Raw genomic sequence first — 25393 nt, 5'->3', positions numbered from 1 at the left:
GGGGAGGGGGGGGGCGGGTGGATAAGGCCTTTGAGGTCACTCTCAGCCCCTGAGAAGGCAGCTGAAAGCTGGACTGAGAAGCTTGGACCTGCCCTTCTGCCGGATTGCCTTGGGAGGCCTATAGTTAGGACTCGGGAGTCAGATTAACCAGGTTCCAAGCTCAGCTCCCCCTCTACCAGCTGTGTGCCCTTGGTCTGGTGTCTTAACCTGTCTGGGTTTTCTTCAATCTACAAAACAGCAGGAAGATACCGACCCCTCGGACCATAGTTAGGATGAAATGAGATACCTGTGTAGCACAGGCAGATCCTCAAGAAATGTCAGTTGCCTCCTTGCCCCATCCCTCCATAAGCCTCGAAAGCTTGTCCCAGGGACACCAACAGGTGTAGGATTGGGATAAAATACGGTGTATCCTCCTGGAAGGTCCCTTGTCCTCAAAGATGGTGTCTTCCCTTGATGTAGGTAATTTTAAAGCCTCTCTTTAATGCTAAAAGTAAATATAAATATAGCATAAAGTGAAGCTCAAAATTTGCATGAAGTTTTAAGATAAAACAGGCAACTATAAAAAAGTGTTACTTTCGACAAATCCCCACGGATGCTTTGGTAGGAAAGTTTGAGAGTCAGCCCTTAGCATTCTTTCTAAAGCATCCTACCCTGATCCCCTGTATGGATAAAAGGCCAGTCTCCCAAGTGTACCCCAAACCCTGGGAAGTGGGGGGCAGGAGCTGAGGGCAGACTCTGGGTTCCCTCCAGACATGAAGGGCAGGGCATGGTTGAGAACAGGAAGGTGAGCCAGAAAGCCAAAGGACAGGCTGGCACTTCAGGCGTCCTACTTAATGCCCAGCCAAGCCTGGGTGAGGACAAGGGATGGGGGTGTGGGAAGACACCCCCCTCGACACACAGGCACACACCAGCCTGTCTCTCACTTCCCTTTTTATTTCCTCTAAGACCGACAAGAAGCAGCACCAGGGAGGGAACCCGCCCTCCAGACCCCTGAAGGGGCTTAGTCAGCACTCCATCCAGGACACAGCCAGCACGTCAGGCCCCTTTCCTCTGAGGGGAAGACTGTTTCATACACACACACACATACACACATACATGCATGCATGCATGCACACATGCATGCACACCCTGGGCATTGCACAGCTGAGACCTTAGGAGTAACTGCTTTGCTGACCCCACAAGCCCCCAGGAGGCACCAGGAGGCAGACCCTAGGGTGAAGGCCCAGACAAAGGACAGCCCTGCACCCTGCATCCAGTCCAAGGAGGAGGAAGACCCAATGCTTCTAGCACAAGGACTGTCTTCAGTCAATGGAGCATTGCTTTGGGGATTTTTTTAGGATTTTTTTTCGTTTTAGCAAGTCCCTACAAAAATAGAACTTCTCTCGGTATTTATAAATCCACGGCCGCTGGCTCTGTGCGTATGTTACAGGTAGAAAAGCCATGTGAGGCATTCCCTTTGGTTGCTCAGGTCTTGACTTCCTGTCATCCAGGTCCCTTGGCCTCAGAGGTCTATGCAGTCACCTCGGGGCTGCTGAGCATCTTCAGCGGGTTCTCCCAGTGGGTGGCGTACTCCCTCTGGAGCCGGGCACGGTAGTAGAAGAGGTAGGAAGGTAGCAGGAACCCCAGGAGTGAGATTAGCAGGAGGCTCAGATTCACCTTTTGGGCAAGGAGAGAGAGAGAGTCAAGTAGGTACCCACTCTCCCTCATCAGCCGCGGGGACTCTCCTTAGCCTCCCAGAGGGAGGAGAAGGCAGCCCTTTTGGCTCCAGGTCCTGGGCCGGAATGATGAATATAGCTAGCACTTATTCAGTTCAATCACTGTTCCACCGGGATCTCATTTAATCTTCAGCAGCCATGTAACACTGGTGCCCACACGATCTGGCACCCCGGGGAGATACGAGGAAGGCGACCCCACTGAGGGAGTCTGGGCTGGTCAGGCTGCTCCTGAAATGGGACCTTCTGGGCTGGGAACTTTGACCTTTGAGGACGCTGACAATGGGCTCCCATTCAGGGTGGTGGGAAGATGCTCTCAGGCAATTAAAGGAGCTGGGGCTGCAGCCAAGAGGACAGAAGGCTTGGGAGGCCCAGCACAGCGGCCCTCGCGTGGGCTCAGACTCGGCCCCCATCCCGCTCTGCCTTACGCACTGTGCAACTCTGGGCAAGTCATCTCCACTCTAAGTGCCTGCTTCTTGGGGCTGTCATGGCAAAGATTAAGTGAACGTACATAGAGTGCTTAGTACCTAGTGAGCGCTCAGTAAATGGTAACTGTCATTTCATCATTGTTCTTGCAGGAGGAGGGTTTCCGGGAGTGGGTGGCCCCAGGGAGAGACAATCAGCTTTATGGAGGCAGATGTCAGTTCAATGGAAGCAAAATACCAACAGTACCAACGGCTGTAGGTATTGCTTGTGCAGGAGTGGCGCCCAACCACTGAGGATGTTTGAGCTAAGAGGGCTTGCAGGAACCCCATTTCAGGGCTGCTGGAAAGAGGATCCCTGCCTTGGGTGGAACTGGGTTGGCTCAGGACTGGGCCCTTTCACAAATCACTTGGGAGCTTATTAAAAACAGGCTCCTGGGCCCAGGCCAAGAGACGCTGATTCAGCAGGCTGAATAATCTGTATTTTTGTTTTTCCTCCCCAAAGCCCCAGTATGTAGTTGTATATTCTAGTTTTAAGTCCTTTTAGTTCTTCTATGTGAGCCGCCACCACAACATGGCTACTGACAGATAAGTGGTGTGGTTCCATGCCCAGAGACTCAGGCCCAGGCCACTGAAGTGGAGCGCACCGAACTTTAACCACTAGCCCATCAGGGCTAGTGCGAGAGTCTGTAGTTTAACACTCCATGAGGGGTTCTGAGGGCAGCTCGCTTGGGAAGCCCCATATTAGAGCCTGCTGGGGCGCCTTCTGGCTGAGATGAGAGGGAGGGAGGGATTCTATCATATACAAGCCCCCCACCCCCAACTCCTCGACTGCACCCATGAAAGGGGCTCCTGCTCCCCCCAGGCCACACCCGGTTCTCACCCAGAAGGGCTCTCCTTTCAGCGGTCCCACCATGATCATGAAGAGGGGCTGCTGCAGCAGAGCGAACACGGCACTGATGAGGGACTGCAGGCCCGTGAGCGTCCCGAAGTGGTTGGATGGGAAGCTGTCAAGGAAGGGGGGCCAAGCATGAGGGGCGTGTCGTCTCCTGCTTGGCACCACTTCCGCCCTCCACCCCAGACCCCGCTCTGTGTTAGCCAAGCACAGCAGAGCTTAAGAGTTCAGGCTCTTCGCAGGTGCTCTTCGGTCCCTGGCCTCCAGGGTATATGCTGTGACTTTTCAGGGCCACCGAACTGGCTTCTAACACCCATTGTCTGTGGGATAACAGCAAGTAACTCAACCTCTCTGAGCCTGACTTCCTCCACTGTAAACAGGGATTGCACTAACCTCACTGGGCTGCTTGTTTATTCTTTTAACAACCATCTATAGAGCTCTTACCATGTGTCAGGTACCATTGTAGGTGCGTGGAGATTCAGCAATGAACCAGACAAAGATACCTGCCCCTCATGGAGGTGGCATTCTGGTGGGTGGAGTGGTAGTCACACAATAAGCCAGGTAAATGCAAAATGTGTGATGAGTGCTCAGGAGAGAAGTGCAGCAGAGAAAGGGGGTAGGGGTGTCAGGGGGTTGCAACGTAGATAGGATGGCCAGGGGAGGCCTCACTGAGGACAGCTGGGTAGAGACCCAGAGAGGGTGAGACAGCATGAGCCTTGTGGATATCTGGAGTAAGAATATTCTAGAAAGAGGGAACAGCAAGTGCAAAGGCCCTGAGTAGAGTTTGGGGTTTCTGAGGCATGAAGCAGCCCTAGTAGAAGTGGGGAGGAGTGAGCAGGGAAGGGGAAGGAAGACGGCAGAGAAGTTCCAGGGGCCAGATCTTTTAAGCCATAATAAAGCCTTTGGCTTTTTCTCTGAGTGAGACAAGGTGGGCAGCCATGCAGTGACAAGAAGGGACTTATGTCCTATTGTGTTTCCAGCTCCTGTGTTAAAAATGGCCTGAGGGAGGTCAAGGGCGGACGGGGAGGCTGCTGCAATAATCCAGGATGGGACGGCAGTGGTGGAGAAGATGAAAAGGGGTGGGATTTGGGGCATGTGGAACGTGCAGCCAGCACGATGGCTGATAGATTGGGTGTGAAGTGTGAGGAAGAGAAGAGCCAAGGGCAACTCCAAAGTTCTGGCTTGAGCGACGAAGGAAATAGAGCTGCCCTCAGCTGAGATGGCTCCAGGGAGGTTTAAATAAGGGGGCGCTGGTCAAGTGTCCCCACTGTGCCTGCCCTGGAGTCAGCACTCAGTGACAGTCATGATTTTGTCACCGCTGTTCTAATGTCCTATATTACTCCGTCACACACACAAGGAAGAGTCGCTCAGCAGCGCCTGGTAGCGGAAACCAGAAGAGAAGGGGAAAGGGAACCGGGGGCTGTTCAACATGAAGCAGGAAAGTTATAAGACAAACAGGACTGCCTTCTGGAAATTTCTATAGGGCTGACATGAGGAGACCACTTTGGGGGCCATTCCAGAGAGCGGACATAGGACCAAAGTGCCATCAAACCAAGTATTTCAGCTTCCTCAGAGGGAAGACTTTCTGACAGAGGAGTCGTCCTGCAGTGGGGTAGGCTGCCCCTGAGGAAATGAGCTCCCCGTCGTTGGAGGAGCTCAGAGAGGGCAGTGGACCGGCAGCCTCCAAGACCCCCAGCAACTCTGAGATGTCAGCATTCCAGGGATGCTGGGGAGAGGGGCATTAAGGGGTGATCTGCTCTGCTCTGGGATTCTCTGGTTATGGGGAGAAGGCTCAAGAAGGCAGTTCAGCCCAGGCTGACTCACACTGCAGCATAGAGGCTTCCACAGGCTGAGTGGTAGAAACCTCGAACGATGGTGTGCAAGACAAAGGTCACAAACTGAAACCAAAAAGAAAGAGGAGAGAGGTTAAGAGCAGGTGTGGAGGTGGGAGGAAGGATGGGTAAGGTAAAGAGGGAAGCAGAGCCTCCCTGAGCCCCCTCACCAACCCAACCTACTGGACATGCTTCCCGGAGAACCCAGAAGAGAGTCAGACCCGGGGATGAGAAGCTTCCTGGAAGGCAGGTGCTGGATGAACCAGCCTTTTGGAGGAGCTCCTGGAGGCAGGGAGAGTGGGGAGGATGGAAGTGGGTACCTGGAGGTGTAAACTGTTGATGAGGCAGGTGATGCCAAAACCCACAAGCAGAAAGTTGGTCACGGTGAAGGCGTTGATGGCATTGGTGAGCTTCTGGATCTTGCGGTAGCGCGGTCTGACGGACTTGGTGGCAACACCATCCCTGAGGAGAACAGGCCATCACCGGCTGCTGCCTCCACCTCCCCGGCAGCTCCCTGGTTCTCAGCCTGGCCCCTCCCCCTTCTGCTGTGCCTCTGCCGTCAGGGCAGCAAAAAAGGGGAAAAAAACATTTCTCCAACCCCGTGTTTCTCCAAAGGTGGCTCCCCCACCAACCATATCAACATTATCTGGGGTCTTTCTTAAAAATGCATATTCTGGGCCTTTCCCCCGACCTCAGAATCTCAGGAGGGGGCCCAGGAATCTGCATTTTGACAAAGATCCCAAGTATTTCACATGCACACTGAAGTCTGTGAATCAATGATGGGAAGGAAGGTGGAGCATGGGGAGCTCTCACACCATCTCTCATCAGAAGCCCCAGGAAAGTGTTTCTGCCCACCAGCCTGGAGCAACATAAATGCCATTCTGGGGACAGCAGCTTGGCCCCTAACCACTCAGCAAGCCCCTCTCTCCAGCATGATGAAAGGCTTTGCAGCTGGCTCAGGGAAGAGGTCAGTAGGCTAGGAGGAGGGCAGGCTGCCCATCGGTCCTAGACAGAAGGGCCCTTGGCTAATGGACGTTGGCCATCAGGAGCAGAGGGCAGTGGAGGAAGGCTGGGCGCCAGGGCCAGGGCACCACTGGTGGGGAGGGAGGCCACTGGATTGTTCCTGAAGTGCCTTCTCTCCTAGTCTCCCTCTCCCATCCTCTCGGGGCAAACGGGGACGATGTGGATTAACACAAAAAAAGCACAAGCAGTCAGAAGACCTCGGTTCAAGACCCAACAGTGGTCTCCAGCCAACAAGATGGCCCCCAACGACCTCCACCTCCTGGTATTCACACTCTTGTGTGGTCCCCTTCCATGCTGTACCACAGTCACAGTCACTCTGTATGGCCAACAGAACACAACAGAAGTGATAGTATGTCACTTCTGAGATGATGTTATGAAAGACCCTGCAGCTTCTGTCTTGCTCTCCCTCCCTTCAATCTCTTGCTTGGGGGAGCCAGCTGCCATGTCGTGAGCAGCCCTATGGAGACGCCCAGGTGGGGAGGAACCCAACCTCCTGCCAACAATCACACGATTGAGCTGAGGAGAGGCTCTCGGGCGCCAGTCAATACTTCAGGTGACTGCAGCGCCCTGGCCAACAGCTGGACTACAGCCTTGAGAGACTCTGCTATGGTCTGAATGCTTGTCCCGCCCAAATTCCTATGCTGAAATCCTGATGCCCAAGGTGATGGTATTAGGACCCGGGGCCTTTGGGAGGTGATTAGCTCCTGAGGGCAGAGCCCTCATCGTGGGATTAGTGTCCTTCTAAAAGAGGCCCCACAGAGCTTCCTGGTTGTTCCTGCCAGGTGAGGACACAACGAGAAGTCTGTGACCCAGAAGTGGCCCTCGCTGAACCATGCTGGCACTCTGATCTCGGACTTCCAGCCTCCAGAACTGTGAGAAATTTCTATTGTTTATGCACCTCCCAGTCTGTGTATTTTGCTATAGCAGCCCGAACAGCCTCAGTCAGACTCTGAGCCAGAACTACCCAGCCAAGTTACTCCCAGATTCCTGACTCTCAGAAACTAAATGAGATAATCAATGTTTGCTGTTTAAAGATGCCAAGTTTTGGGGTAATTTGTTACACAGCAATAGACATCAAATACACCAACTCTCTCTCCTCCTAGCCTTAGGTAGACTTTAGAGTGTCCCCCTTATATCACAGGTTCTGGAGCCTGCTACTCAAAGCTGTGTGATCTTCAGTAAGTTACTTAACCTTTCTATGTCTCAGCTTCCTCATCTGTGAAATGAGGATAATGTACCTACCTCAGAGAGCTGTTGCAAAACTAAATAAGACAATGCAAGGTGCCTAGTGCACAGTCAGCACTCAGTGTCAGCTATCAAGCATGCCATGTCCTCTCTTTGTTTTCCTTTTTGAGGAAGATTAGCCCTGAGCTAACTGCTGCCAATCATCCTCTTTTTGCTGAGAAAGAACGGCCCTGAGCTAACATCCCTGCCCATCTTCCTCTACTTTATATGTGGGATGCCTGCCACAGCATGGCTTTTGCCAAGCAGTGCCATGTCCGCAGCCAGGATCCGAACCAGCAAACCCCAGGCCACCGAGAAGCGGAACATGCAAACTTAACCACTGCGCCACCAGGCCGGCCCTGCCATGTCCTCTCTTAGCCTCAGTTTCCTCATCTGTAAAATAGGAAGGTACCCTTGCTCTCCCAGGGCTCTTGGGAGTGTGAAATGACATGCTGGATGTGAAAGCACAGAGAAAATGAAAAGCATCATCTGACTATTTGCTGTCACCATCCCTGTGCAGGTCACCTGGCATCTCCGAGGGCAGTGCCCTCAGTGGGGCTGTCCACGCAGTCCTTGATCCGCCAGTCCATGATGTAGCCGATAAAGGGGCAGGTAAGAAGGCACAACAGCTGCATGGCCCCAAAGATGGAGGAGTAGAACCCAACTGGGCAGGATGGGAAGAAAAGCGGGGTCAGGAGCTGGCATGATGGATGCCAGCAGCCCAGGGGGCACTGCCACCCACTTCTGGCAGAGAGGGAGTACAAACTAGTCTTCCTCTGACTCCAGATTCTTAGGTTCCCCCAAAAGCCCAGGGTGACAAGGGTGGATCCAGGCTCCCTGTGGAGTGGGCAGTGGGAGGGTGGGTATGGGCCAGGGCCCCAGCTTTCATCCCCTTACCTGTCTCTGCCGCCCTTTGTCTCAGGTTGTCCGTCTCTGTTGGTAGGTGGGGGAGAAGCCAGGGTGAGAGGAGCTCAGCCAGGGTGACCCTCCTGTGCCCCCCAACCCCCAGTGTGCTCAGCAGCACCTCACCATGCTCCTGGCCACCAGTCACGAGGTACTCCAGCATCTTGTTCATGGCGGCCATGTAGAAGATGACCCGCAGCTGGGTCACGCCCATGGTGAGGAGGCTCCACAGGAAAACGGGGGAGCAGAGACTCTTGCGGAAGGGGACAGAATCTGGGGAGATACCAGGGTCACCTCTGAGGCCCAGTTCTTCCATTCTGTCTGATCGTCCTGGGGATGCACTTCTAGTGGGGGGCTCTGAAACTATGTGACTTTGGAGATGGACTGGTTCCTTCAAAAACAAGGGTTCAGACTCACTGGCCTCCAAGTTCTGGCCCAGCCCTAGAGCTGTCTCAACAGCACATTCTCAGGTGACCTCTGGGTGCCTACCCTATGCTTGGTGTGACAGTAATAACTCTAGCTACTATTTATTAAGCCTTACCATGTGTTGCGCACTTAACGTGTATTATCCCATCTAACCAAAGCGTACAACAACCCTGTCTTTCCCACATTTTACACATGGGAAACTGGGCTCAGAGAGTTCAATGACTTGCCCGAGCTCACACAGCTCGAAGTGGCAGGTCGGCCAGACTCAGCTCATGCCCATAACTCAGCTGTGGGAGGACCAGCAGTGGGACTAACACCTTCATAAGGGCACAGCATTTCTGCAGTTTACAAAGAGCCTACACGTCCATGGTTTCATTCAACCCTCGCAACTGCCTTCCCTGTGAAGTGGGTGTTATTGATGCTAGTTTAAGAGATGAGGAAAAGGAGAGCAGGGTTAAGTGATCTACAAAGTCACATGGCTTGTGGGGAGCGGGGCCCAAACCCCCATCTCTTGCCTCCAAGGTCCATGTTTCTTCCACTGATCTCAGAGCTGACGCCTTGGGAAGGGGCCCAGGCAGAAAGAGGGTGCGGTTCCTCTGGTGGCCGACAGGGGGAGCCGGCCAGCCAAGCGTGGAAGAGCCCAGCCTGGAGGCGGCTCACCTGGCTGAACCTGATGCAAGAGGCTCTGAAGTTGCAGGGAGCCCTGATGAAACCAGCTCCCCACAGGCCTGGAGACCCTGCCCCATTCTGGAAGCTCCTCCCTCTCTCATCTCAGGAATCCGGCAGAGTACCCTGAATCTGAACTTCCCGGAGTTCTCTGAGCTCTGATTTTCCTCCATTCTGTAAATGGGGAGCCTGGCCCACCTACATCATGGGATGTTCTGAGAGGTGAAGAGGGGAGAGAATGAGTGCTTAGGCATGAGTGCTCACTAAGCGTGAGGACCCACCCTTCCCACCCCTTGACCAGACACTCACTCTCAGGAGGGTTTTCTGAGATGCCACGAACGTCCTGGGATGAGATGAATCCATCGGGTGCCTCCTCCAGGCTGGGGGCCTTCTGGCTCAGCCGCTGGCCCACAAGGGTCACATGGGTGTAGAAGCGGTCACCTGTCACCCTGTGATCCAGGGCCAGCCCACTGAGCTTGATCTTCTTCCTGCCAGCAGCCAAGCCGGAGCATGTGGGACCCAGCCACACAGAGAACACCCTCAACAGCCTGCCTCTAGGGGGCAGTCCCAGTCTGTCCCAGGGGTGCTGAGCACCCACTTTACCCAGCACTGACATGACCACTGACAAGCTCCTAGCACAGGGCCTGTGCCTGGGTCACCAGAGCCTGGCCCAGGGCCCTGCTTAGCACAGAAGCCAGTAAGTGAAGGCTGGATGAGTCGTTTTTTCCACTTGGGCTGTTGCCACGGAGGCAGCATTAAAAACTCAGACTCTGGAATCAGAGAGCCTGGTTCCAACCTTTGATTCAGTCCCCTTTCAATGGTATGACCTTAGGAAAGTCACTTTGTTCCCTGTGCCTTTGTTATTAATGGAATTAATAACAGAATCCCCAGCACAGGGCTGTTTGAGAATGGTCTGAGGGCACGCACAGTGCCTGACACACAGTAGACACTCGATAAACATGAGCTATTTGACTGGTGCCCTATGTGCTTGGTGGTGGAACATCACCCCGTCCCCTGCTGAACTGACTGGGGGTTGGGAAAGTTGGCATTCAGGCTGCCCTACAAATGGTAGGGTATTTCAGTCCTTTGTAGCCCCCTTCTGGGTCCACGTAGCACGTGTTGCTGTTACTGGGGTCCCTGCTCCTCTGATCCCATCCTCCAAACCCAGAAAGCACAATAATAATAAAGTCACCATGTTCTGACCGGCTCTTATGTGCCAGGTCTATGCAAAACACCTGTGGGGGGGGGGTAGGATCAGGCCCATTGTACAGATGTGAGAGCAGAGCTCAGAAAGCTCAGGAAATCCAGGTCTCTCTGACTCCAAAGCTGATTCTGTCCATCATGCCACCACACCCCCAGCCCCCTGTTCTGCAGCAGGGGGAGTCCCCCTCCCACTCCAGCCCCCACCACAGGCACTCACGTGTAGTTGACTTCCTCAGGGGCGGGGAAGGATTCTCTGGGCCAGTTGAGGGCACAGTTCAGAAAGATGAGGCAGGCCAGGCCCGACCAGGTGAACATGATAACCAAGAAGGACACCCCCGCGTCGTAGATCAGCTGTGTGAGGAGGGGGAAGGCCCATGGAAGAGGCTACCTGACCCCAGACCCGGCTGTTCCCACCCGAGGTAGACCCCAGGCCTCAGAGAAGGTCTCTTCCACTCTATCCCCTGTGCCCAGGTTACAGATGAGGAAACCGAGGGCAGAAGTTTAGAGTCAGACCTAGAGGCCCCACCATCCTGTTCCTTTTTCACCCCAGCCCCCTAAATAGGTGGAAGTGGTTCCCACAAGGCGCTAAGTCACTGGCCACAAGCTCAAAATGTCTTTGAAATCTCAATTTGTGTCTTAAAAAGGCACACAAATTTTTGCCTGTGACTCCATACACATGCTTGTTTTCACACAAAAATGTCATTTCATTTTATGTACGAAAGAAGAGAACAAACGCTCCAGGTTTACCAGACCTAACCGTGTTTATCCTGCTCCTTCCTGGCACATTCTCCAGGGGAAAGGCAAACCGGCTTATCTCGCCTTTCACAGGTGTTCACAGGTGCAACAAGTGAGCGGGGAGGGGGTGTGCTAGTGCTCTGCCCAAGGCCTCCTAACCCAGGACAAGTAGGTTCTGAATTGACTGGGACTCTGTGCCAGTGTGTCAGCCCCTCTACTGGGGCAGCCAGGTACCAAGAGATGGTGTCACTCCTCTTGTCCTCCCTGCCACCCTCTGCCTCCCCTCAGGCTCCTGCTCAGAGCTCCAGCGCTGCCCGGGTAAACTTCTGCTCCTCCTTGGCCTTGGGGCGCTTTCTTCCATGGAGGCAGGACAGACCTTCGAAGGGCCACACCCCTAAATGAGTGGGGGTAAGATCTGGGTCCACAAACCCCACCGCGCGAGAGAGGGGAGAACCGCCACCCTCTGTGGCTGCTGCTACTTGAACGATAGATGGCCACCCCCACCAAGCCACACTCTCCAACTCCTTTGGGGATGCTGAGTAAGTGCCTTCTAAACAAACCAATTAACAGTCAAGGCGGAATCTGAGGGGCACATTACGGCCTAGTTGAAAGAGCACTTTGCTATCGTTTGATAGCAGAGAAAGAAATGACGGCCCAAGCTTGCCCAGAGCTAGAACTCAGCCTTCTGGCTCCAGGTCCACCAGGCTGACCTGTCTGGGATCTGGCCTGGCATGGACTAGCTTTGTGACCTCAGACCCAAGTCGACCAGCCTCTCCAGCGCAGGGGAAAGACATATGGCCGGACAGGTTGGGTGAGGCCAGAGAATTAAGAGCCTTGAATGCACGTGAAGAGGTTGGACTTGATTCTGTAGGCGAAGCAGAGCAGGTGTGTGAGCCAGTCCTCCATCTAAGGTCATTCTGGAAGTCATGTGAATGACAGATTAGAGAGGGAAGAGCTCGGAAGCAGGGAGACCAGCTGAGAAAGCTTGCACTTGCCCAGGAGAGAGGATGAAGGCCTGGACTGGGACAACAGTAAAGCAAAGGAGGAGAGAAGAGAAATCAGACCCCCGGTCAACCGCAGCCACCTGACTTCCTATCACGCCTCAGTGATTTCCCCGAGCAGATGGGAACTGACCTCAAGGCAGGAACTGGGTCATGGACATACTAGCCACTACTCACCCAGACCCACCTAGTTCTTGTGTCGAGGCGAAAAGAAAACCCAAGTGACCTCTCTGGTGCCCCAAGCAGCTCCATACCTTGATTCCTGGGTACGTGATGGCAGAGGAGGCATAGGAGCCAATCATGAGGGCCATGAAGGTGGAGCGCAGGTTCCCAAACATGTTGGGCAGCTGAAGGAAGAGAGCAACACCCATGAGCAGGAGCAGACCGTGACCCAGCCCGGGCTCCCCTTTCCCAGCCTCACTGAGAAAGCCTGGAAGCATCTAGCCCCACAGTGAAATCCAGGCACACTGGCCCCATGAGACGCAACAGAAAAGTTCTCAGGCAAAATCAATGTCAGAAACTCTGCTCTAACCCCCTCCTACAGACTCTCTTGATGCCCTTAGCATCTAGAAGGCTCCCAGAAGAGCCCTCAAAGAGAAATTTTGTCAATGTTGTTGAACCCCAGGATTTTCCAAGTTAGTATTCTCTGGAGCCCCTTTATCCTGTGAAGCCTAGTAATAACCCATGGAAAGGGTGTTTAAGAAACACTGATGGAGGGCAACTCATTTGACAGATGAGAAAATCGAGGCCCTGAGAGGGAAAGAAATGTACTCAAGTTGACCGAGCATGTTAATGACTTTCTCCCCTGTTCTGGCCATCCTCGCTCTATCACAGACCCCAAGGCTGTGACTATGGCTGGCTCTTTAACAGAATCATGCCCCTTCACCCTCCCAGTGGCCCCAAAGGGGCCCACAGTTTCTGCTGAGCCAGGACAAATCAAGGGAAGGGCTAGGGAGGTGAGGGTGGAACTAAGGGAGGGGGCAGGGGCAGGCCAGGTGTCCAGAGGAGGTGGCTCTGACGTGCAGAGCAGGCCCAGAACTCCCACCAGTGGAGAATTAATTGATCGTACGTTCTGCTCACCGGCCGAAGCCAGGCCCGAGGAGGAGGGGAAAGCAAAGTCATGCCACCCTTTGTGTACCCGCGCCAGCCCCACGATACGCCCCAGGTCAACAGATGCCACAGCTGAGAAGGGCCTTCATGCCATACAACGTTTAAAGCTTCTCCACAGAGGCCAAGAAGAGGACCTCAAATCGTTCTGGAGAGGAAGGTGGACAAACAGAGAACTGAGTCCTCCAACAGCCTCCAAGTGGCTATGAAAAGGGGGTGGAGCCAGCTGACCCCCACTTGGTCAGAGGTTTCCCTGGCACCCTGCGTCTGCAAGGCATACTGCCCAGGACGCCCGGGAAAGTGCCAGGGCCCAGAGAGCAGCTGGGCTCTTTGGTTGCCCCCCCACCCACCCAGGGTCCAAGGGTGCTGTCTCCGCCCAGCACAGCGCGAGGCCGGCCTGGCTAACCCTGGCTAACCCTGGCTAACCCCGAGTGATGGGCTGAGCAGCACCGGCCATCATGGCAGGGGTGGGTCAGCGAGAGCGCGGAGGCCCAGGGGCGGGGCCGGGCCGGGGGCAGGGCAGGGGCCGGGCTCTGCCATTGGCTGGAGATTACTGGGCGGGGCCGGGGGAGGGGCGGCGGGCGGCTGCAGGCCCCCATGGCTGGCCAGGGCAGGGGAGGAGGTGAGGCCGGGAGCTGTGCGGAGCAGGGCAGCGGGGAGAAGGGATTTAGGGCCCTGAGCCAAGTTGCACAGCGTGAAAAAGGGGCTACCGGGGGAGGGAGATGGGGACGAAGGGAACCGCTTCCTTAGAGAGTTGTGAAACGTCCCCCGGCTGGAATTAAACGCGGCTGCTGGGTGAGATGAAATTCAGCCAAAAACATCCAGTTTGGCGGTCAGGCTGCGCTCAGCTCATCCAAGATAAACAGCCCCGCGGCTAGTCCAGCCAGGAACCTCTCCCCCACCACACACTCCTAAGCCTTTAACCCTTATACTCACTCACTCACATACATCAACATACATACTTAGAGTAACACACACAAAACTGACACACATACGTAAGAGGTCGAGCTGTGTGCAAAAGCCGTTCTTGTAAACCTGAAATCAGAAATCCCAAGAGTCCCTTGCACCCCTATGTTCATCGCAGCATTATTTACAATAGCCAAGACGTGGAACCAACCTACATGCCCAGAAACTGATGATTGGATAAAGAAGATATGGTATATATACACAATGGAATACTACTCAGCCATAAAAAAGATAAAATTGGCCCATTCGCAGCAACGTGGATGGACCTCGAGGGTATTATGTTAAGCGAAATAAGCCAGTCAGAGAAAGATGAACTCTATATGACTCCACTCATAGGTGGAAGTTAACATATTGACAAGGAGATCTGATCGGTGGTTACCAGGGAAAAGGGGGGGTGGAGGGAGGGCACAAAGGGGGAAGAGGTGTACCCACAACATGACTAACAATAATGTACAACTGAAATCTCACGAGGTTGTAATCTATCATAACATTAATTAAAAAAAAAAAAAGCCGTTCTTGTAGGTCAGGCACAGTCAAGTTGGGCAGTTTTTTCTGGTTCAATCTGACACACACACAGTACATTTACCTGCTCACCATCTTCCATGACCAACATCACACACACTGTCTCAAGCTGCTCCCTCCGTCACTACCGATTCCATTACCCAGTTTTATTTTCTTTCCAGCGCTTATGACTACAGACATAATTTATCAGTTTACTTGTTTGGCAGGTTGCTCGCTCCCCCAACCCCCAAATGGAAGCTCCAGGAAGGTGAGGAAGTTGTAAACTCTGTCTGTGCTGAAGTCCGTGTGCCTAGAACAGAGCTCAGTAGACTTTATGGGCCCGGGACACACACACATACACCCTGACATCCATCCTCTGACCCGCAGTCTCATCCACCTGTACACAGCCTCACGGCCACCCTTGGCGGCAGCCTGCGCGGTTTCACACACACGTGCATTTGATCTGCATCCACTGGATCCTCTTGCCCCCTGACCCTCACTCACTCCTACCCCTACCCCACTCCTGGGTGCCCTGCTGCCAAACCGGGGCCTGTCGTACTCACCGTGAGCGATGAGAACGTGAGGCAGATGCCACCAAAGCCATTCAGGGACAGCGCCAGGAATATCAACGGAGACAGAACTGGGAAGGGGTGAGGGGTGGGTGAGAGCATTTGATAAGCAGTAGGAGGCAAAGGCAGGAGCGGGGGTAAACATCTACCTTCATCCCACCCATCTTTTTCTTGTGTGGCCATGAGAGGCCAGACATCTCACCTTCGGTGTCCCGAGAGGCCAGAGCCATGAGAGTGCAGGATGCAGCGAAGCTGGCACTGTGGAGATAGGGGAGGGCGACAGGTTGACCTGTGAACACCCGGAGCCTCCCCCCACCCCTTGCCGTGCCAGTCCCTGACCTCCAGCTCCACATGGCTCGGCAACCTCACCTGCCAACCAGCCGCATGGGCCGGGGGCCAAAGCGGTCCATGAGGATCCCCAGTGGCAGGGTGGTGGCGCTGAGCAAGAAGGAGCCGATGGTGAAGCCCAGGTTGAGCATCTCTTCCTGGCGGTCACAGCTTGGCCACTGGTGCTGCTCATCCTGGGTGGCATTGGTGGTGTTCTTAGCTGAGGAGGGGGAAGGAAGGCTCAGCACATGACAGCAGGAGCAGCTGGGCATGGGATGGAGCGGCCTGGGATCAAGAATCCTGTGCTCAAATCCCATATCTCTGATTTACTGGCAACCAGGTGACTCTGGGGGTGGCCTAGAGTCAGAGCTGGCAGGGAGGGGCTCCATAAATGACAGCAATTCATATCTGACCCAGCGAGAGTCATACGCCCAATCTGAGGCCTCAGCTGGCTCAAACGTGATAACGGACATCAAAGTATTTAACAAGTTGTAATGGTCACTCAATGTCCAACCTTAGGGGATTGCAGACTCGAAACAGGAAGCACCCTTGAATCTGGGGACAAAGTCAGCGAGTGATGCTCAATTGACGTAGTAAGAATTCATTTAAAACTCAGAGGAAGCTTTTCCCATAAATGACATTCAATAATATTTATTGAGCACTTAACTATATTCTAGGCATTGTTCTCAACAGTCACTGTATTAACTCCTGACAGCCCCATGAGTCAGCCAATAAGGTATCCCATTCTCCAGATGATGAAAGAGAGGCACAGAATCAGGACCATGGCACCACCCTCCAGTATCCTTTAGAAGTTCACCTGGAGGACTCATCCTCGAGGTAAACTGCCAACTTGGAGTCGTGACAAGTTAATGAAAAGGCTTGTGGTGGAGGGAGGAGGGTGATTCCACTTCATCAGTGCTCAGAGAGTCATGAGGTGGCTGCTCCCCTCCTATTTATTGCTTAGGCAACACTGCCTAGGGCTAACTCAGGGTGCGCCTGGAAGGCAGAGAGCGCAGGGTGTGAATTCCCACCACCATCCTTACTAGGTGCGCAACCTTGGACGAGTAACCTCCTCTTCTTGAGCCTCAAGCCCTTTGCCTGTAAAAGGGAGCAGAGAATGCCTAACACACAGGCTCCTTAGGGGAGTCAACTGGAGAAGGTGAACGAAGAGCTTTGCACGGGGCCAGGTCTGAGACGGTGCTTCTGAAATAGCGGATGAACGGGCACATGATGGCCTCCCTGGAGGGTCACAATGTGGTGAGCCTGTTCTCTATGCACTGAGGATCCCACAGCGAATAAGAAAGGAAGCTCTCAGCTCTCATGGGGCTTATATCAGATAATAAACAAGAAAACACGTGTATGGTGACAGATAAAAATTAGACTATTGGTGGTGAGCATGATGCGGTCTACACAGAAACGGATATATAATAATGTACACCTGAAATCACACGATGTTCTAAAGCATTATGACCTCAATAAAATAATTGCAAAAAAAAAAACCCGAAAAGAAAACCCATGGATGCTGATTTAAGCGTGACAGGTGCTGTCAAGAGAGCAAAACAAGGGGCTGGCCCAGTGGCGCAGCGGTTAAGTGCGCACGTTCCGCTTCAGCGGCCCAGGGTTCACCGGTTCGGATCCCGGGTGCGGACATGGCACCACTTTGCAAGCCATGCTGTGGTAGGCATCCCACGTATAAAGTAGAGGAAGATGGGCACGATGTTAGCTCAGGGCCAGTCTTCCTCAGCAAATAAAAGAGGAGGATTGGTGGCAGATGTTAGCTCAGGGCTAATCTTCCTCAAAAAAAAAAAAAAAAAAGAAGAGAGAGCAAAACAGGAGGACAGGCTAGTGCCTGAATGCTGGGACAGGAGGAAGCATCTACCCTCAGTGGTGACAATGACCCCTGACTTCAGATAGTTGAAGGGCATGCAGGGAGCAGAAGGGTGAAGTGATCTGTGTCTTAACATAAGGAAGAATTCTCAGATCATGAGTGCTGGCCAAACGGCGGTGGGGGGGGTGTTGGGTGGGGACGGAGTGCCTTGAGCAATGGAGAGTTTCCCATAGGTAAGCGCCAGCTGCCAGGAACCCTGGGGAGGGTGCTCAGGCACCAGGAAGAAGCAGTCAGGGGTTTAGACAACACAGTCTCTGGGGTTCAGGCTAGCCCCATAATTTAGAGATCTTTATGATCACTGTTCATTTCTCCACCAAGTTTGTCTGCACCCATTTATTCAATCTATGTGCACTTATTGGCCATCTACGTATGACACACACTGTGTTGGGACAGTGGGTAAAGCAGGAAGAAATGCAAATTCTAGGCTAGAGGCGGCAAACAGGCAATGCCCCACATATATGTTTTGCTTGGCTTGCAAATTTTAATCAGGTGCCAGTTGAAAATAGGGAGTGACCACATAAAAATCTGGCTTCTCTTTAAGAAGTCAGAAGATCTGGCCACTGATGGAGGTGAGTGGAGGCCCCCCTTTTTGCCTGAGCTTGCCCTCTCTGGTTCACCCACGTCAGCCTCTCTTTTAGCTCCCAGAGGTCTGCCATCTTACATCGGCCCTGCTTTGTCCAATTATTACCAACTGCCTGGCCCCTGTTGGCATTTGAGTTTGCAGCCCCTGAATTAGACACGGTCCCTGCTCCTCTTTCACAATCAAATGACCCTTCCATTCTCAAACAATCCCACTCGCTCTCAATTAATTAACACCTACTTTGTGCCAGCCTTCTTCATATAGTATCTCATTTAAGCCTCACAATAGCCCTGAAAAGTGAGTCTAATGATGCCCATTTTGTGGACAACAAGGCTCTGAGAAGCAAAGCAACTCCCAGTCACAGATACGGCTTTGCACAGGTAGGCTCAGATTCAAACTCAAGACAATCTCCAAAGCCAACACTTTTCCATTGCACCACAGGGCCTCTCTGTCCTGAACAAGGCAGCTTGGTAAGTTTCCTGAGCCTGTGCCAGTGCTGGCAGGAAATGTGTTCTTCCACTGGCAGAGAATTCTGGCCCAGTGACTTGCTAATAACTCAAGGCCAATTAATGCATTCGTGTGAATGGTTTATCCATCACCCTCTTGTGAGTTTGACTAATATGAGTTAGTTCCTGAGGCCTGATCACTCTGAGTGCTTGAATAAAGGCAGTCTTCAGACCTAAGAGGGAAGCCAGCCCAAGATACAAAGACCTCCAAGACCTCTATCCGTGCCGATTACAACAGAAGAGGTCTTTGAAATCCAACCGCCCCACTTTTATAGACAAGTAAAGTGAGGCATGGGGTGGAACAGGGAAAATGCATTCAGTAAGTTAATGATAGAATTGAGTTTAGAAGCCAGGAAGAACAGGGTTTCCCAAAATGTGGTATACAGAGCAGGTGGGGCACTCAAGATGGGTTTAGGAGGTACACAGAATGGTTTTTGATGTTTCATAGTTATTAGTTATTTGAATGTGTATCAGAAACATATATACATACACACATATACAGATATATGTATCAGAAACATATGTATGTATGTATGTTAGAGACATGTATGTATATATATATACATCTATGTATTAGAAACATATATTATGTATGATCTGTGTGCATGTGTGTATAAATAACATCAAACCCAAGATTCTAAGGATATTACACTTTAAAATGAGGCTAGGGGCCGGCCCAGTGGCACAGGGGTTAAGTTCGCACGTTCTACTTTGGTGGCCTGGGGTTCACTGGTTCAGATCTCAGGTGTGGACCTATGCACCACTCCTGTCAAGCCATGCTGTGGCAGGCATCCCACGTATAAAGTAGAGGGAGATGGGCACAGATGTTAGCTCAGGGCCAATCTTCCTCAAAAAAAAATTTTTTTTAATTTAAAAATTAAAAAAAAGAATATTCTAAAATGAGGCTAATTTTTTTAAAAGTGGGTTGATTTAAAAGGAAGTATTAAGTCAACAATACCACCTATGACACACATAAACGGTAAAATCATGAAGGCAAACTACAAATGACTAGGTCTGGGAAGCGCTGGCAAACAGGATTGTGGTTAGGCATCCACTCTGAACTCAGCACATGCAAATCCTGGCCCCGCCAGCTGTGCTGCTGAAACTCTGAGGCTCTGTTACCCCACCTGTGAAATGGGAGAGTGGGTGCAACCATCTGAGAGGCTGGCTCTGGGATTGCCGTGCACACACTCACCAAATGATCGCATTTTCTTTGTCTCCCAGGTCAGCGAGCCCTTCCTCACTCCCTGAGGCTTGCCTTTCCTGCAGCCGACATAGTGACAGCCACCAAAAAACACTTCTTGTCTCTGGCTGCACGCCCCCAGGAGAACTCTAAGCTGAAGGTGAGGGAGAGCTACTCTATTCCCATGAGCCTAGGAAAAGGGTTCTGGAGTCAGATCTGGGGTTGAATCCTCATGCTGCTCCTTATTTATTAGCTGTGTAACCTCAGGAAGGCTATTTAGCCTCTCTGAGCTTCAGCTTTCTCCTCTATAGAATGGGGTTATTATAACACATCACAGATTTGTTATGAAGACTAAGGATCAAACTAGCAAATAGTAAGTGCTTAGTGAACTTTAACCACTGCTTTATTATTTGGGCACTTATGCTGGATACACAGTAGCGTGTGGTGAACTGAATTGCCCCTAGCCAAATTCTGAGTATCAGAGCCCTTTTCAGCTGTCTGTGACATCTCTACAGCTGGGTCACCACCCACCCCAAGGCATACCTCAAGACAGAGCAGAAAGCACTGAGAAGACAGCAGGTATGGCCAGGGAACCCCAAAGCCAACACGAGTGAACACGTCAATGATGAGCTCCACATTTGTTAAATGATATCATTTGGTCCTCGCATCATTGCTCTGTGGAATGGAGGGTGAGGGTTGTCCACACCATTTCACAGACTTGGAAGTGGAGATCCAGAGAAGATAGATGATTTGCCTAAGATCACACAGCAAATGATGGCAAAGCTGGATCTAGGACATAACAACCACCCCCACTTATAGTCTGAATTTTGTATCCTTGCTCTCATTTCATTTTCACAACAGACTCCTGAGGTAAGGATCATTGGTCCTGGTTTACATACAAGATAACTGAAATATTAAGCAAGTCCAGTAAGTGGCTCAAGTCAGCCAAGCAGCACATCACTGAATTGGAAGCAATGCTGCCTGTCTCTTTCCACACACCATGGGGACACAGACTCCTGGTCTGATTCTGTGTTCTCAGGACCCTGCAGAGGGAGGCTGAGACCGCAAGGAACGAGGCTTAAGAAGCAGAAAGTGGGAGCTTTCGATAGGGCCTAATGACGGAGGCAGACACCCCCAATCAGCCTGATGTCGCAAGGATTTAGGCTGGAGACCCTTGAATGAAAGAGAGGTGAGGGAAGAGAGACACATTATGCCTGCTTTCCACGTGTGGACGTGTAAGTCCTAAGAAAAGGAGGCGGGTTCACACCGGTCACCTCTAATCATCCCAAACAACAGGCTCAGACACACACTCGCTTCAGGGCAACTCAAAACACCAGGTGGATACCTCAGACCACACACAAAAATGAACTCTAAATGGATCAAAGATGTAAACGTAAGAGCTAAAACTATACAACTCTTAGAAGAAAACAGAGGTGTAGTTCTTCATGACCTAAAATTAGGCAATGGCTTCCTAAACATGACATGAAGACACAAATAGCAAAAGAAAAAATAGACAAGTTGGACTTCATCAATATTAAAAACTTTTGTGCTCCAAAGGACACCGTGAAGCATGTGAAAAGATGACCCACACTGGGAGAAAAATTTTGCAAATCATATAACTGATAAGGGACTCACCTAGAATAGAAAGAACTCTTACAGCTCAATAATAAAAAGACAAACAACCCAATTTAAAAATGGGCAAAGGATCTGAAGAGCCCTTTCTCCCAGGAAGATATACCAATGGCCAACAAGTACATGAAAAGACGCTCACCATCATTAGCCATCAGGGAAATGTAAATCAAAACCACAGAAAGATAACACTTTTATATCCACTAGAATGGCTATAATAAAAAAGATGAGCAATAACAAGTGAGGGTGAGGATGTGGAGAAATTGGAAGCCTCATCCACCACTGGCGGGAATGTAAAATGGTGCAGCCCTTTTGGAAAACAATCCAGCAGTTCCTCAAAACGAGGAACGAGGGCTTACCCTCACAGCCCAACAAATCCCCTCTTAGATATACACCCAAGATGAAGGAAAACACATCCACACGGAGACTTGTACATGAATGTTCACAAGAGCACTATTCATAACAGCCAAAAAGTGGAAACAACCCAAATGTCTGTCAACTAATGAATGGATAAATAAAATGTGGTAAATCCAGACAATAAAGTACTATTCAGTAATGTTAGAATTCCCCCTTCCACATTTGGGGCAATTCACACAAAGCCAAGGTGACCGAAATGGAAGACAAGAGACCCTCCACAATGCCTGGCCTAGGGGGAACGAGGTTATTAACTGTGTGCAAAGGGATGATTTGAAGACCTGGGGGCTCAAAGGTCCTGAAAAAGGAGGCGCGCAGCCCCTTTATATTTAAATCCCCGTTGTGGGCTCTCCTTCGCCCTATGCAGCCTTACAACAGCCCTACTGAGAAATCCCTCTCCTCCTACCAGGAGCCTCCATCTTGCTCTAGACCTGAGGCTGCCAAAGGCTTAGGATCCTGCCAGTCAGTCGCAGGCTCTGGATGCCCAGCAGGACACCTGGTATTCAGTAAACACTGGATTAAATAAACAAGGTGGAGAGGGCAGAATGCCTTCATTCTTTAGACGAAGTTTGAAAACATCAAGAAGCAGGCGTGTCCAACTCCTTAAGCAGCCCTGCTTTCTGTCTACTAGGCCACCTGTCTTTTTCCAGCTTCCACCTTCCCCTTCTGCGGCCCCTCCCCCAGCCTGACTTGGCCCTTCTCCAGCATACCTGAGCACATGCTGGAATAGAAGCCCTCGTTCTTGAGCATGATCAGCAGGGAGCCCCAGCCCAGGAGCACGGCAGAGAAGAAGAGGTTCTCCAGCACCGCCGTGCAGGCCATCCACCAGCGCCTCCGGTACGCCTGCTGCAGTGTGGGGGCCATGCTGGCCACGAGCCTGCACAGGAACAGAGCGCTCAGCGTAGGAACCCCCAGCAACCCTTGGGAAGGGTCCTGCATCATGGTGGCTCCTGAGACCCCTCGAGCCAGCCTGCAAGGGGGCTTTCACGAAGGTCCCATAGCTCCCCGGGCTTCCCAGCCGGTGCCGCCAATCTGGCCCTGGGCGCACTGGCAGTGCCAGGCGTGCACGTGGTGCTGGGCTTCCGCCCCGGGCCACTATCAGAGATAAGGAAGGTCCTGTCTGCGCGCAACAGATTTCTGGAGCGCTGCCGGCTCTGCCACCCAGTCCGGGACGCGCTGAGCCCTGCTCCTGGGGGCCAAACCCCAAGTCCCCAAAGGTCAGCAAGGGGCAGGGCGCGCTCTGAAGCCACCGCTGGGCAGTATCCGGCTTCCCGCGCCAGGAAGGTCCCCCAGAAGCAAGCAGGAGGAGGAAGGGGAAATCTGAGGCTAGCCTAAGACCCCCTCCCCTCCTTCCTGTAGCCCCTATGAGACCACTCGTCTCCTCTGAGGCTGATGGACAGCAAGCCCTCCCCATTTCTGCACCAGGCGACCCAGGTCTCTACAGTCTCTCGGTCCAACAGCTGCCACGTGGAAGGAGACCTAGGGCGGGCCCTCCAGCGTCCACGGCGCCCCGTAAGCCCCTCACTCACTCGGTAGGGCGCGGGGCACCACGCTGCGCGCCTCCGAGCCCGCCCGCCTCGTCCTGCCCGGGGAGGGGGATCGGGCTCTGGCAGGAAGTCCGGCGGTCACTGACTTTATAAGGGCAGTGTCGGCGGATGGGCTGGCGGGCGGGTGTGTTTACCAGAGGGAGGGAAGGAGCCGGAGCGCCCCGCCGCCGCGGCCGCCACCGCGGGAGGAGATACAACGCGTGCGGCGGGGGCGGGGAGCACAAGGGGAGTGAGACCCAGGGAAGCTGAGAGAAGAGGGGCAGGGAAGGGCAAGAGGGAGGGGAGAGGAGGACAGCACAAGTCCTGCCGGGGAGGGGAGGACCTCAGTACCCTCATCTGTGAAATGGAGCTTTAGATTCAGACGCTCCCGCAGGTCCGTTCGAACTCCGGCAAGAGTGTTGCTCTAGACAGAGGAAGTGCAGCAAGAGGGGGGCCCAGCGGAAGAGGGGAGTCGGGGGGACCAGAGTAAAGGGGAGGGAGGGACGCGCTTGAAGAGACGGGACAATGCGCCGCGGGACCCACGGGCTCAGGTAACGGGTTTTTCTTGCGGAGCCTGGGAGCGTCGGTGGGAGCCGGCCCGCGTGGCTCCGCGGACGCGCCGCCGGGGAACCCCTTCCCCCACCCGCAGCTCACCTCTTATCCGGAGCACACGCGCCTCCTGCAGGAGCGCAGAACCTTCGTGGCGGGTCCACACTCTCGGCGTCCGGTGTCCTGGGGGCCCAGCAACGAACGGCACCGGCGTTCTGGACTCCTCCGCACACTGGCTTCCTGCGGCCTCGGAGGTTCAGCCCGACAGCCTGCTGTGCTCGCCTTCTCTGCCCCCTCGGAAGAAGTTCAGGAGCTGGGAACCCGCCGGGCGCCACCAATCTGCGAGGCAGGGCATGGAAGAAGTGAGTCTGCCGAGTTAATAGTGGTATTTACACCCGTCCGGTGCTGCGCCCCGAGGTAGGGGCGGGGGTTCCCTTCCCTTCCCCTCCCCCTAGGTCGAGTTTCACGCGCACGTGACTCGCCTTCTGGTCCCCAGATACTCTGCCCCAGCACCTAAAATTTCCACTCTCGCCTCCCACCCTCTCCCTCGGCCCCCCAGACGAATCAGGCAGCGCCCTCTGTATCTTTGGCCAAAACAAAGACCGACTCGGCTGGAGCGCGCAGACCGCGATGCAGGGCAGGCTTGGGTGGGGTCTTGAACTGTGTAGTTGGGAGTAGTGTTTTCCGAGAGGCAGAATGACACGAGTTTCTTTGGAGTTAGTCAGATGGAGGCCTGAGTCTCGGCTTTGAAACTGACTGGCCTGGGTTACCTTGGGCAAGCTACTTAACCTCTTCGGAGCCTCGGTTTCCTCCTCTGTAAATTCGGATGACAATAGCACCGACCTACTTGCAGGGAAGTGGAGGTTCTGACTGGGGGTTGTGATGCGGGTACAACGCTCAGCACAGTGCTTGGCATGTAGTAAGCATAATAAATGTTAATTGTGGTGGTGGCTGTCATTATTTCAGAAGACGTGGTGAAAGGATGCTTCCGGACACTTATTGATTCCCGGTAAATGTCTCAACCTCCCTGAGCCTCAGTTTCCTCATCTGTAAAATGGAGGGGAGGTGTCACTCCTTGGACTGTGGTGTTGATTAATGAGATGATGATGACAAAGGCAAATAAATACAGATGTAAATTTAATACAGTGTGCCGAGAGCGTTACTGGTGATACTGGAAAGCTCTGTGGGAATGTGAGCAACTGCCCAGGAGATTCCAAGAAGACCTCAGAGAAGAGAGGCTCTCTGAACAGCTGAGCCACCAAGCCAAGAGAGGAAGTCACATTTGCTGAGTGGCCACTATGTGCTGGGCACTTTCCAAACAAAAATGATCATGAAATCCTCAGAACGTCATGGTCTCATACAAAGCTCACAGCTTTTCACAGAGGGAGAAGGTTGGTGGCTGGCAGCTGGAACATGGTGGGTAAAGGCAGGATGCAAAATCAGATCTGTCTGGCTTTTAAGTGTGGCCCTTTTCATTCCTCCGGGCAGGGGGAACAGCAAGAACAAAGGCTTAGCAGAGGGAAAGGCACGAGGAGTTCTCTCTGGCAGGAGCACCGTGTCAGGCTCTGATGGTTTCCCTTCTTAAGATTGATTGCTGGCTCTCAGA

At 52.9% G+C, this 25393-nt stretch overlaps 1 protein-coding gene and 1 long non-coding RNA gene across 4 annotated transcripts; one reads left to right on the top strand and one right to left on the bottom strand.

Moving 5' to 3' along the window:
• Window positions 1-915: 915 nt before the first annotated feature.
• On the bottom strand, window positions 916-24136 carry SLC43A1 (solute carrier family 43 member 1). Of its 3 annotated transcripts, none has more exons than XM_046644198.1 (15): window positions 23893-24136; window positions 22423-22589; window positions 15555-15732; window positions 15388-15443; window positions 15180-15256; window positions 12297-12389; window positions 10524-10657; window positions 9413-9591; window positions 8138-8284; window positions 8006-8041; window positions 7634-7772; window positions 5182-5323; window positions 4854-4927; window positions 3018-3141; window positions 916-1656 (listed from the first exon to the last, which is right to left on the bottom strand). In XM_046644198.1, exons 2-15 carry the CDS (start codon window positions 22574-22576, stop codon window positions 1510-1512), a joined length of 1680 nt encoding a protein of 559 aa, XP_046500154.1. In that variant the 5' UTR covers window positions 22577-22589; window positions 23893-24136; the 3' UTR covers window positions 916-1509. The 3 variants fall into 3 exon arrangements, with proteins under 3 accessions (XP_046500154.1, XP_046500153.1, XP_046500152.1); XM_046644197.1 differs by lacking the exon at window positions 23893-24136 and adding an exon at window positions 23242-23385; XM_046644196.1 differs by lacking the exon at window positions 23893-24136 and having other exon boundaries at window positions 22423-22669.
• On the top strand, window positions 24014-24928 carry LOC124229086 (uncharacterized). The gene is made up of 2 exons (XR_006885825.1): window positions 24014-24149; window positions 24754-24928. It is a non-coding gene; the product is annotated as an uncharacterized LOC124229086 (long non-coding RNA).
• The last annotated feature ends 465 nt before the right edge of the window (window positions 24929-25393 follow it).

Source organism: Equus quagga, chromosome 17 (assembly GCF_021613505.1).
Source record: "Equus quagga isolate Etosha38 chromosome 17, UCLA_HA_Equagga_1.0, whole genome shotgun sequence".
NCBI lineage: Eukaryota > Metazoa > Chordata > Mammalia > Perissodactyla > Equidae > Equus > Equus quagga.
The sequence above is the reverse complement of the archived record's forward strand: the minus strand, read 5'-3'. Positions and strand labels throughout refer to the sequence as shown.